The sequence below is a fragment of the Cyprinodon variegatus genome, unplaced genomic scaffold (genome assembly GCF_000732505.1).
Source record: "Cyprinodon variegatus isolate N-32 unplaced genomic scaffold, C_variegatus-1.0 Scaffold309, whole genome shotgun sequence".
In the NCBI taxonomy this organism is placed as follows: Eukaryota; Metazoa; Chordata; class Actinopteri; order Cyprinodontiformes; family Cyprinodontidae; genus Cyprinodon; species Cyprinodon variegatus.
In genome coordinates this window covers 588,256-602,330 of record NW_015150762.1, presented here as the reverse complement: position 1 = coordinate 602,330, position 14,075 = coordinate 588,256, and the positions used below count along the sequence as shown (strand labels likewise).

The 14,075-nt window shown below is 36.8% G+C and overlaps 1 protein-coding gene and 1 pseudogene across 1 annotated transcript in view; both read right to left on the bottom strand.

Moving 5' to 3' along the window:
• Positions 1 to 2,154: 2,154 nt before the first annotated feature.
• Positions 2,155 to 5,060, bottom strand: LOC107090704 (annotated as a pseudogene).
• A 4,372-nt stretch (positions 5,061 to 9,432) lies between these two features.
• Positions 9,433 to 14,075, bottom strand: part of klhl12 (kelch like family member 12) — a 15,449-nt gene continuing 10,806 nt past the window's right edge. The window contains exons 9-11 of the mRNA XM_015384248.1: positions 11,816 to 11,914; positions 11,560 to 11,746; positions 9,433 to 10,568 (exon numbers count right to left, since the gene is read on the bottom strand). Of these exons, the coding sequence (XP_015239734.1) occupies positions 10,442 to 10,568; positions 11,560 to 11,746; positions 11,816 to 11,914 (413 nt within the window). The 3' untranslated portion in view covers positions 9,433 to 10,441. The remainder of the gene's footprint in view (positions 10,569 to 11,559; positions 11,747 to 11,815; positions 11,915 to 14,075) is intronic.

The window sequence follows — 14,075 nt, the reverse complement described above, 5'->3', positions numbered from 1 at the left end:
CCTTATTGAAATACTGGGTTATCTTAAACTAGTCAAAAACATACAGGATCCAAAACGTTCCTTATGGCCAAAACAACAGAGAAATCGTTTAGCAGACACCTTTTTACATGTGTGATGAGCTGTAGACCCAGAACGCTAGACAGGATTAGGGAGTCTAGTGTACCTCAGTAAGAGCCATTATCTAGAAATGGAGAAAACACTAAACAATGGTAAAAGAGAGTCAAAATTACTCCAAAAGAGAAAAAAAAACTATGCATCATAAAAAAGGGAACTCGAACTAGTGAAGCACCATGATCAGTGGTAGTTCTAGATTAACAGCAACAAAAAAACTTGGACAAAAGCACATGGTTTAGAATATTAGCTGAGCCACAAAGCCACGGTTTCAGACTCCTGATCCAACTGATGAAAACTATGATCCTATTTTAGTACTGCTGCAGTTTAAAGCTGACTGAAATGTCTAAATACCTTTTGAAAGGTGAACCTGGTCCAACAGTTAGTGTCTCTTCTGTCGGCACATATTATCACAAGAAATTGATTTGGTATTACAGGTTAAAAGCAGATTATAAACAGTTCAAATGTCAATAAATCTGTGTGTTTGCCCTTAATTGGAGAAGGGAGATACGATGATATGCAATGGAATAAATATTTTTACTCTTGAAATAAGATAAATAGATTTTGGGCACCTGGACCATGAAGCTTGAGTTTTTTATTTTTTTCTTATTTTAAACATAAATCCTCTTGTCCTACCTCCTTAAATCAAGGTGAAATACACTAACTTCAAGAAAAATTTGTATTTAAATACATCCAGTGGATGTTTTCAGTATAGTGGCCATAGCTGGGGCCAGGACCAGCTCTACAGCATAACAGGGACTGGACCTTGTTGGCCCCTGTCTAGAACCGCCCATAAGGCTTGCATGCTTCAGTGCATCATTGTCCAAAACTGAACAATGATAAAAATGGCATCCATGGGAGAGTTTAAAAGCCAAACCACTGCAGACCAAGAAGAACACAAAGTTCCAGCTTACATTTGTTCCAAATGAGGACAAAGAGTAATGTGGTAGTGGTGGCGATGGTCTGGGGTTACTTTGCTGGTCCAAGACCAAGATGACTTGCTGGAAGCATGAATTCTGCTCTATTGAAGAAAATGCAGTAAGAGTACCATGGCCAAACCCATTGTTGACTAAAAATAACATAAAAGACCATTTCAAATTCACAAAAAAAAAAATCCTGATGATTGACAATAGTTTTTTGTTGGAAAAACACTCAGTTGCAAAGAAAACCAAAGTGTAACCTAGAAAATATGGTTGTATCCTGCATAAACTTTACATCAGTAAAAGATCTGTTAAAATAAAAAATACCTCATTAATCTCAAAGGGAAATTAACTCATACTAACAGGTGGTGGAGCAGTGATATTTGTTGAGACTTCTACACCAAGAGTAATGACAAAATCATGACTCTTCTACCAGTAAATCCCCACAAAAATGTCTGACTTTAAACTGATGCACACTTGGGTCATCCAGCAGAACAATGATGCAAATCCCACAAGCAAGAATATCTCTGAATGGGTAAAAAGAAGGGGAAAAAAAAAACAGAAGTCCATTATTCATTTGGTCTAGATATGGAGTCACCTTAGGCTAAAAAACTGTAACTCAAAGAAAAATATCTGGGTTAAATGCTTCCACAGAAATGTAAAGAAGTTGCTGCCAGTTATTGCTAAGACTTGATAACAGGTTTAATAATTGAACATCATTTTTCTCACTTCTGCATCTTTTATTTCTGAAATTAAAATTTGATGATCCAAAATATTTAAGTAGGAGAAAAACCCCAAAACAAAGTAAAGAGATTCTGTTTTAATACCTTCTTTAAAAATCTATGTTGTTTCATAGCCGGTTTTATAATATAAGTTACTTAAAGTAGGTGGTGAAGCTAGTCCCATGCGTAACTGAACGGTCAATGTGTTTAAAAAAATAATTCCAACACAAATTCATTCCCTTTAATTTCAAAGTAAAATTCAAGTCCAGTTTCAATTTTGCCTCTGAAAACAACAGGCTAAGTAAGAAAAAAAAATGGAATAACAAGTTTCTAACTCTGTCCTTTTAGGAAAACATTAAGAAAATCCAGATACTAAATTTCAGACTTCTTCATCCTTGTCTTCAGAGTTCAGCCGACCCAGTTCTTCTTAATCTTTCTCTGGCCTCTGTAATCTCCCCCTCCTCCATGCCTTCGACAACGTACCAGTGGATGAACGCTCGTTTGGCATACATGAAGTCGAACTTGTGGTTGAGGCGGGACCAGGCCTCAGCTATCATGGGGGTGTTGCTCAGCATGCACACTGCCCTCTGGCCGAGCATCGCAGTGGGAGGCTGGTAAATAATGCTGACCTGTGGAGGGATGGAAAGAAATCAGAAGGGATCTGACGTATTTGAATCTACATTTATTTATGTCAACACGGGCTCCTCTAATCTCACTTTAAAGAATAATCGTTTTCACTTCTCAACTTCTTTGTCTTATTGTCTTATTCTTATTTGGAGTTAATGGTCTTTAATGTTCATTTCAAAAATTAAAAAGACTAAAGCAGGGGTCACCAACCCGATGCCTGCAGGCACCAAAGCTCCTTCAAGGACCACATGGGGAGCCTTCAGCGTCTTCTGAAAAACGAAAGAAAGACATTTTATTTAATTCTGTTGCTCTTGTTTTGTAATAATTTATAGAGCGTTACATCACATTGATCATATAGAGCATGTAAGTGTTTAATTAGATTTAAAAAAAGAGAGAATGACAAGAAAATGATCAATTAAAAGAAGCAATAAAAATAGGTTTAATACGTATGAAGTTTAGGTGAATGCCGACCACTCAAGTTCATAGGTCAACATTGGTAGCCCTTCCTATGACGCAGTGACCATGAAGTAGCTCTAAGCCTGAAAAAGGTTGGTGACCCCTGGTTTACTATGTTATTATGAATCTGTAGCAGATATTACTGTAGTGGGCAGGGTTTAAGAGACGAAAGACACAGAAAATAAGGGAGGAACATAAGGGAGGGAGTGTGGTAGGATACAGGCAAAAATGATATTAACAAAACAGAACAAGGGAGAGAAGAGAGATAGGAGTCACTAAGGAAAGGAAGGAAGAACACATCACATCAAGGAAGGAAGGCAGGTATGACACAAGAAGAGAATAGGATGAAATAATAAAAAGAAGGAATAACAAGGGAGAAAAAAGAGGAAGGAAGGAAGGAAGGAAGGAAGGAAGGAGAGGAATAGGCAGAGAGAAGGAATAATAACACAAGGCAATGTTGGAGGTAGAACAATTTGATCTAGGATACAGGGAAGGAAGTAACAATACAAGGATATGACTAAAATGTAAAAAACAAAGAGGTATGAAAGAAAAGAAAAATTTAAAAAAAGTAGGACACAAGGAAGAAGGCAAATATCAAAAAAGGACATCAGGGAAGGAGAGAGGAAGCATACCAGATAATAAGCAAGCAGTGCATTAGGAAACAGGAAAGAAAAAGGAAGGATGGAGGGAAGTACAGATTGGGATAATGGGATTGAGAACATAAGTTGAGAACATGAGATGATGGGCGAGTAAGTAACCAGCAGGAAGTGGACACATGGAAAAGGGACACGGTTGGTCTGGAACTCCATCAGATCAACATTGAGGGTGGCATCAAAGTGAAGCGAGGCTGTAATTGAGGAAACAATCTGACTAATCAGCCTGTTGAGGTCGATGTAACCAGGGGTCTATGTTCATGTTGCAGTGACAGATGTCGTAGATGGCCTCGTTGTCCACCATGAAGGCACAATCAGAGTACTCCAAGGTGGTGTGGGGGGTCAGGATGGCGTTTCAGGGCTCCACCACTGCAGTGGACACCTGAGGTCCAGGTAAATGGCAAACTCCAAATTGGATTTCTTGCCGTAGTCCAATGATAGACGCTCCATGAGGAGGGAGGTGAAGCTGGAGTCAGTGCCTCCTCCGAAGCTATGAAAGACGAGGAAGCGCTGTAGGCCTGTGCACTGATCCGTCTGAAAAGAAAGATGTGGCAGGGTCAATGGAGGCGAATGGTACGGAAACTCTACCCAGAGCACTAGCTGGTAAAATTACAAATCTACAGGGTCTAAAAGTTCTTATACTAACTGAAGTATTTTATATTTAGTTTAACCTCATTAGTCCTGAACACCACAAAGAATCTGTGGTGACACTTGAAAATTGCTATTCACACATGCATCCATCCAATCGGACCAAGCTTAAGCTATTTTGCATAAAAGCATGAGCGAAAACATTTAACTCTACTGTAGATATGTGAAGATGGTAGAAACATATCTGAGAAAAGTTAAACCTCATATCTACAGAAAAAAGGTGGTTGTAGAAGCTATGGGCTTAGAACTAGAGGCATGAGATGAATACTGGCAACAATTATCAGATTTCTGTATGTTTTGTATGATAAAAATTTGAAAGATCATGTATATGTTCCAACTTAAAAAAATTAATCATTCCTCTTATTCTGTTTCATAAAATGCCGGGGCTCCTTAATAATAATAAAATCTAATTTGGCATTTAAATGCTTACTGGGTTATATTGTAAACTAATAGTAAGAGTAATAAAAACAAGCTGAAAAACACCTGTGTGCTAAAAATATACGGTCTATATATATACCAACCATAAAGCAAGTTTAATGTCAGGTAGTTTCTGTTGTCTTAAAATAAATGTTCATACCTGGTTGTTCCGGTTTAGCACCAATCGTTCATTTACATCTGCTCCAACCAAAGCTGAGGTAACAGGTTTACAAGACAGAAACAAAGGAAACAGTTTGGTTTTCATCAGTTTGCTCTTGGTTTGACAAACTGAAGGTGGTGCTAGAGAGCTGACTACAACAGGATGCTGACAGACTGAGCAAATATCTGTGCAGGACAGACTTGCTCAGTCAGACTTGTTCATGTGAATAAATAATAATAGACGGTCGTTCAGGGGTGTTTTATGTTGATAAGTCAAGTAATTAGCAACATTAACACCCATCTGAGCACTTTTAAACATAGTTTAAACTTGCGGTTTTATTAATCCGATCAAAAATCTGCCACAGATCATAGTTTCAGAGCCAGATATGAATGAGCTTTAAGTTTAGCTTTATTAAAACCATCGACAAAAAAAAAAGAACTAATGTGAAAATATAATATTTGATGGTTTTATCTTTTATAAACCATTGTTAGAATAGAAATTATATAAATCTTTTCAAAATAGGAACTTTTATTCAAAGTGATGATGAAGATTCGGAGTCATCTAGGTCATAGTCATTCCGTAAAAATTCATAAAATATCCAGTGGATATTTTTTGAATTTTTACGGAGTTTTATTCAAAGTTTTAAGAGCATTTCATACAAGACAATTAATTAGGTATAATTACGTGATGAGTAAAGCTGCAAGGTACATTTAGTTAAATGTGGTACCAAGAACTTTAAATCTTGCACTTTTATGAAAGATTTTCTTACTACGTCCTTTCAAGACTTAAAAATCCATGAGAAGGGATTTTTGGCTTTATGAAAAAAAGCACAGGAATCAATGTTTTAGTCATTAACCCTGTGATGCATGAATTATGAAAACCTTGATCAAGATTTTTTTCTCAAGGGATTTTATTCTTCTTAGGACTTTTAATTATTATTTTATTTAAATTAATTTAGAAAAAAATGTATTTAAAATTTTTTTTTTTTTGTCATGCTGTTTCATGAAGTGACAGATATGTCCACTGGAGTTGACTATGCGCACCTGAGAACTCAATATAAAATATTATGAATTTATAAAAAAAAAAAATTATGATCTAGTATTCTGCTGTAAAAATAGAAACCATTGTTTCATTTTATGCTTTGATATTTCAACATATTTTGTTAAATTTTTTTTTACACTATATAGGCACAATGTTTAGAACTGAATAAGAAAACCAAGGACATTTATAGCTGACTGAAGTGACTGAAATTCCTCAGGATCTGCTGCTGCCTCGAATGTCTTCTGAATTGTAATTAGGAAGGCCTTTATTATTCACAAAGTGGAGGTATCTTAGGATTTGCTCATATCTGTTCACAGACATGGCTTTACCAATTATTCCAAGTCATAGTCCATGTTCACTTGACAAGTACATTCCTGCCCTTCAATACCGAAAGCACCCCATGATCAAGTCAATCCCTAAAAACATCTGAATTTCATCTCCTGTCAGATTTCCTTTCCCTTTCTGGATAGCATACAAGTTGGTGTTTTGCACTATGTCATCAATGAGATGAGCTGGAACAGGTATCTGAAACAATCCATAGGATCTCTTCCCTCCACATTCAGTTTACACTCTCCTAGAAAAGGAGGCAAGTCTCCATCAAAGTCACTGTTTTGGATTTTATATATTTATGGGCTTCAGTATGGTCAGGTGCCCTGTGCCCATCATCCTCAGTGTCCTGATCATGCTGACCTTCCTCTGTATCCTGGCCCTCATCACCCTCTCTTTCCTGCTGGCTGCCTTATTCTTCACTGTGTTTGAAGTCTACAATATAAATAATTGTTATAGTCATTCCAAAAAAGGTAAAAAAGTAAAAAAAAAAACAATCCACTGGACTTTGTTTTCCACATTGTGACTATTTTAGAAAAACAAAAAAGGAAAATTAAAGGCTATAAGAAAAACTAAACCTCCTCCTATATATTCAGGGAGTGGTGGCCTAATGGTTAGAGCATAGAGCTTGGAATCCAGAGGTTCTGACATTTAACCCCACACTGCTCCCGAGGCACAGCACAATAGCAACCAACTGCTCCCCAAGGGGATGGGTTAAATGCAGAGCATTCAATTGGTTGCTCTGTACTTGTGACAGTGTAATGACAATAAAAAGCTGGAAAAAAACAAAATCTTGACTGCAGCACAGAAACATACAAGAAACATATACACACACACACACATATATGTTTCTTGTACATGTATACACATATATATACATATATACACAAATTTATTATTAATTTATATACATATACATAGCTATCTAAGCTAAAATTCTTCACTAATGATCCAGTCAATAATTAGCCTTAGCTTGATTGTCATTCAGATTTGAATCAAATGCATACCTGGAGCAGATTTTGTTGCATCGGCTCAGGAAAAGTACAGTGGACTAATATGAAGAAAAAAAAAACGTTGCATACTTTTTATTTACAATGCTCAACAAAAGACAAGTTTATTCCAGCACTCTGCTGCTGCAGTTTGTAAGCATTTCAAGCAGCCCTGTTTCAACTTGTTGAGAATTTGATCTTGTCTCTCCTGGAGAGAGAACATCCCATTAGATGATTTTTTCACTGCTGAGCGACATTTGTAAGATAAACATAAAAACTAAAGAGGACAAAATAGCAAAGTAGATCTCTTCTGAGACTTGTACATTCAAAAACATAGGTGGACGCTATATTTTTAATTAACTAAACCTTTTCTTTTTATAAATGTCTTAAAGTATGTTTAGGTGAACTGGATTCTTTCAGATGTTGATTGAATAATATATGACATTTAAACAATGCAAAAGGGTATCTATATACAAAATTATGCAATGAAAAAAAAGAAACACTATATTTCCGAACAATTCTCTTACCATAATGATCCAGAGAATGAAAGAATAGTATTTGGCGTAACGTCCTGGGACGCGTCTCTGCCGACTCGGTGCTGCTTTAAATGCCCCTCTTTATATGTCTCCGCTGGGCTGCCTTTGTCTGCTAGTTTTGATAAGACATGAAGAGGAGGGAGCTGATGGATAGAGGGAGGGAACGGCGGTAACTTTCCTTCAACATCATTCCAGTTCTCACACAAAACTGTAGTTCTGGTCACGTTCAAGACTTATGGTCACTTGCAGAGGTCAGGGAAAAATATATGCTGCTCTTAACGTTTGTTCAAAGTCTGAATCTTTAATATTAATTACTAATTTTTCTGTCACAAAATATTGTAAGAGAAAATCAGGGAAAAAAAGATATTCGATTTATCTAAGTAGTAAAAAAAGAAACTTTAACATAGACCTATTTTTAGTCCTCTCTCCTGTACTTATCCGTTTCGGAACACTTATCTGAAAAACAGAAAACTGTTAAGTTTAAAGGAGACTTATCAAAGCTAAAAAAAAAAAATATGTGGAGTATCACAAGGCTCTGTGTTGGGGCCTTAGGTTTTTAAAACATTTTATACTAATGACATTGGGAAATTGTCTTGCTGACATTTATTCTTCTACTCTAATTTTGAGCAAAAGCTTTAAAAGAAGGAATTTCACCTAAGATTGAACAGTAATGCCTCAGTATATTTATAATAAAGACAAAGAAAAACTTTATTGGTTCAAAGATTGAAAAATCTGCTGACAGAGATCTGAGCTGCAGCTTTAAGGCACCAGTGAAAGCCAAACAGTGAAATAAATCACTGTAAATGAGCTATAAAGGACTTGGTTTTACTGTTACAAAAGTAAAAAAAAAAAAAAAAAAAGTATAAAAAGAATATGACTCCTAAATCACTTTACGAACGATTATAGAAAAGTTTGCGTGTATAAACAGTTCTTGCATGAGGCTCATTCTTTTCACTTTCAAAAGGGAGAAACTAAAAGTATTTGTAGAATTACGCATTCAATTTCAAACACTGAAATGAATAAGCTATTTATTTTGCAGGTAGATTACGATTAGTGATAAGAGTCCTAAAGGTTGTTTTAATGCAGCTCTACCAAATTTAATGGCTTTAGAGCAAATTTTTGAAAAAGAAAACCAACAAAATCTCTTCAAATGTAGATGCAGAAAAAAATTTGATTTTATTGTAATTAATAAAACTGCAACACAATAATGACCGTAAAATGACTGGTGTAGAGTTGCTTTGAAAGGTTGCAGAGCTCTCAGTGGTGATAAATGCTGACTTTTCTACGGTGCCCTGAAATACAGAGCACATCAACACTGGAAAACGCAAAAACATTTTCAAATTCACCACGTATTCAGAAACGTTTTCAAAAACACAACATATTCATATACAGCATTTTTAAAAACATAAGCTCATTAACCTTAAAAATGAGACTTTGCAGATTGGATGCATCGTTTGGCTTTTAAACAGGAAGTCATTCTGCTTATGCTCTGTAATTGAACGTTTGAACAGTAAAGTCAGAATGACTTCCTGTTTAAAAGCCAAGCACTGCTGTCGTCCAGTCAGCGAGGTCTCGTTTCAAGTTAATGCCATTATGTTTCTGAATATGTTGTGTTTTTGAATACGTTCTTTTTTTTTATTTGTAGTTAATGATTTGTTTATGTGATTTGTACTTCAGGGCCACCGTACTTTTCTCACCTGGGTTTTCTGACTCACTGGGACTATACAGTGGACTTTATAGTGAACTCTGTTAACCAACCGTTTTGACAAATGATCTCTACTTTTCGCTCCTCCTTGGTCATGTAACTCCGCCTGCCCACACAGCATCCCATGATGCTTTGCGAGTAGAGCTCTCACAAAGCAATCTGGGATATGTCTACACATCTAGTGACCATAAATATTCACTACTTTTTAAGGAGCATTATGGGAAATTTAGTGTCCACTACTTTTCATCCACTAGATGTTCGGACACCCATCTAAAATGGCAGAATCCCTATGTAGTGCCCTATATAGTGATTAGGGCGAAAGTTCGGATGCAGCCACTATGTGATGTAATCATGAAACATTTTGTCACTCAAGTCTCTAATTTCTGAGAGCTTTTATTTTAGTTTTCAGACAACAGTGACATTCAGGCGTTGCATCCTACAAGTTTGCCTTAATCCATTTTCTGAGGGGAAAAAAAAAAAAAAAACACAAAGAAACCCCTTTCATCTGATACTTGAAACCTTGATCTCAATGTTTTCAAATTGGAGGGAAATACAAATCATGAAGCACAGTTCAGTTTTTTTCTAAAACAATGTTCATCTTTATATATGATATGATTGAAAGAAATAAAATCTGTGTTAAAGCGATTTCCATTCAAAAGTCCTGTTATTATTGTTCACTGATGAGCATGCATATGCTGAATCAGTTCACTCCATAATAAGACAATGTAATTTCCGTCAGATGGGAGGCAACATGTTTGATGCAGGTGAAAGTCATAAGGCATATAGCAGCACGTAAAGTCTTAATCCGCTCCATCGTTTTCTTCTTGATGGATAAAAATATATTGCACTTGGAAAATGTTCTGAAAAAATAATCTCACGTGACAACAGACACCACCGTAGAGTCATGCAAGCCATCATGGGCTCCTTGGAAGTGATGCGAAGTCTACCACAGTAAGGCTCAATCTCCATAGCAACGGTCCGACTGGTGATTAACCCTTCAGTTCACAGAACCAGCTTGCATATTCGGGCAAATTAGCATCCTTCCTCTGTGGTTCTACTTTGTAGCGACATTTTCAATAGAGTCTTAGCTGCCTGTTCTGTTCTCGTCCTCATTGTTGCGGACGCAGGGTTACTTCTCCCGCAGAACACAGACTCCTGCGTCGCACCTCTGGGTTGCCATGGAGGTGACGACCTCCCAGGAGTCGATAACCGGGTCATAACATTCGATGCTGCTGAGGAGGGAGTTTCCATCGTATCTAGAAGAAATCAGAAGAACTGAGTTTGAACCACAGTGGAGACACTATTGGAAGTTTACGTCTTATTCTGCTATTTAGATTCGCCAGCGTGTTCCTCGACTTTATTTTCTGCTCTAAAAATGTTGCTTTTAAACTTTGAGTGTACTTCATGTTTTCTCTTCAAAATACTTCTTGATTTTACATTTCATACGGTAACAGATCGGATTTGTTATAATATCTAAAAAATTAAAGAAGCACTAGATGCATTTTATCGCTTATTTATTTTTCATTAGGTGGACCTGTATGTGTATAGTTTTCCATACATAAAGCTTAACTAACTGACTGACAGTCAATCTTGTAAGATGTTATATATTTAGTCCAGAAAATCTGCTCTTTTAAAGAAAAAGCTGGGATTATAAGGTTTTCTTTTTACATTCCTTAAATTATGGAAAAGGGGAAAGAACTCAAAACGAACTTGAGCTTTTTACACATTCTTTATTCAGTCTTACAGTACATGTTCTTAAGATCGCAGCTCTTTAGTCTAAAAATACAAGACTAAAAAGCAGAAGATGACTATTATGAGGTTTTGGGTTGGAGGCGGCATGTTTCTTCATGTACTGCTGACAAAGCAGATGTAAAGACTTCGAGCTTCAGAAGGTGTGAAAGACCTTATGTGGTAAAAAACCTGCAACATATCCCACACAATGAGTCTACTTTGTGTTTGAACTACTGCTACACTTATGGCTGACTAATGTAAAGATGTTAGCTTAAGCTTTTAGTGTTGGCGCCCCCCCGAAGCTGTTAGTGATATTAATGTTGGACTCTTTTTGTCAGCCTGAGCAATGGTTACTGGATGAGATAAAGTCCTCTTACAATTCAATTTAAATAATTTATCTCTAAAATAAAAACATTTAATTCATTAAGCTACAAAAATGCAAGAAAAAAATAAAATATTACAAATAAGGAGAAGCTAAAAGAAAACTAAGCCCGCTGAACAAACACTTAATCTTACCCGGCGATGGCGTAGAGTCGTCCTCTGAGGACGGTTGCGCCCACGTAACACCGAGGAGTCGTCATACTGGCCACAGTGGTCCAGTAGTCTGTCCTGATGTTGTAAACCTCCACCGAGTCGAGGTGTGAAACGCCATCAAACCCTCCCACAACATAAATGTGGTCGTTCAGTAGCGCCACACCAGCCCCTGAAGAGAAGTCATTGTGTCAGACTGTGAGCAACATTAATGTTTTAATTAATTTATTTTCTAACCTACCTGATCGCTTCGTGGCCATGGGTGTCACGCTAGTCCAGTGGCCTGTGTGAGGGTCATATCTTTCCACTGAGTTTAAGATATTTAGGCCATCATAACCACCTGTAGGTAAAAGTAGAAAAAATGCTTTAATTAAAAGCTGATAGTATTTATATCTTTATATGTTTTTAAAGCTGTTTTATCCTTAAGTTGTTCCTTTTCTCATCCGTTAGATTAGTTTGGAAGATCTGAATGGTACAGGGTCAATCTAACTAACTTTAGATCTACAGCCATACAAAACTGTGGCATAAGCCCCTTTTTCCACTGTACATAAAATGGAAGGTTTCATAAGAGCTTTTATAGAGCCCAGGGTGGGTTTCAGGAAAAATGTACCCGCATAATTTAGTTTCTGGTCACAGGTAGGACCTTTTCATTTTTCCTGGGAATGCTGAAAGAGCAGAGCTGTGAGCATTAAAGCAAGGCACTGCAAATGTATAGTTTTTAGATCCTTACATTTTCACGTTTCAAGATGTTTTTAAGCACAAACATAGTCATAACACCATCAGTACTTTTAGTGAATTCAAATGATGTGCTTTTGAAGTTTTCAGAGGAGCAGAGAGTCAGTTTGGCTGCTAAGCTAACTGGGTAGTAGCAATGGAAATCCCAAGTTAGCGCAGCCTTGAGTCAGCCAGGCAATGTGGGGTTTCAGCTTACCTGTTGTCTGTTTGTTGAAGCTTAAATTGAATACAGAGCATTTCATAGGTATTGTGATGACCAAACCTATGGCTACACTCCATTAAATTCACTAAGTCTCCTTTTAAACGGCACTTTAGTTTGCAATAAAATGTTTATTGGGTGGTTTAAACACCTTTGTTCTTTGTAAACACGCACATTTAGTTTACTGATTCTTTTTTACCATTGTTTATTATGATTAACTCTTGTTTCTGTTACTTAACTGCTGTGATGCCCAGGAGCTGATGGCTAAAAGATACTGGCTAAGGCTGAGCAAACTTCAGCACAATGGCCCGATTGGACTGCACCATTAGTGTTGAAGAGGCCAATAAGTGCAACTGTAGAGAGGCCATAAGCTCTTTTTTTATTTTTTATTAAATAAGCTTTTCTATTGAAATGAATATTTGCATATAACGATTAGGACCTTTTCCTTCTACTTTTTTGGTGTTTAGTACATTAACAAAGTTACCTTTACTGTGGTGTTTAGTGTAGTTGGTGTTTGCATTGTTTATTTACCCCTATTGTGCATTAATGGTTTCCTCAGCCAGCATATACACTCTTGTGTGTCGAGCCTGTGTGAGGTCAGATGTGTCTTTGTTTATGCAGATGGTTTGTTGTTTCTTCAAATTTTTACCTGAGTTCAGCTTCTTTCTTTGACCTCCTTTTATGAGCTCAGTATTTTGTAACTTCAGTTTTTTTTGGGTAAATTAAAAACCCTACTTTTCTAATTCACGTGCCTGCTCCTGTTTTTAACTTGGCCCCTCACAGGTATGTTGTGATTAACTGCACATACCAGAATATATGGTTTTGACATTTTAAGTAATTGTAGACAATAATATTTATAAAATATTGTGGCACAGTTCATAAAGAGCGGCCATGTTTGGATGCGGTCTCTCTACTATTGGGGATCCTTTCTGTGTCCTGCCATCATCAACTCCACTGTCTCTACATCTTTTACGTAATGAAAATACAAGGTGACTTTTAAAGGCACCTTATTTCATTCAGGGAACCAAACTAAAGTGAGAACTATTTGAATACATGCCGTTTTTTTCAACATCTTAGATGAAAAGAAAACAGAAAACCACTGACCCATTTCACTTCCCTTTATAATTTCATACAACTGTATTTCATTCATTATTCACTCACTATCATGTAAAACCATATTAAAACACAGTAAAGTGAGGAAATGTATAAAAAAAACCATCCATACAGTCAAGTGAATGTCTTTGTTCTTGCATCCAATTAACACCTTGCTCTTTTTTAGGCTCCGCCTTTAAGACTGCTTCCTGAGTCTGTCCAATCAAGATCACCTGAAGACTATTTAAGGCCTGTGAAGCAGTACTTCAGTAGCCTCGTGAGACCATCCTGATCTCGCGAGCTTTCAAGGTTTCACTCGCTAATCAGTCTGGAGACTCTCCGTTAAATAATATTTGGATTAGTTCACCAAACGAATGTCCAATCAGCGTTGGCTTTGAGGCCGGTTGAGGTGTGACGCAACGAGAAGCACGACAGTTCAGTCTAAAGAACATGGCGGCTTCAGCCGATGAAACTA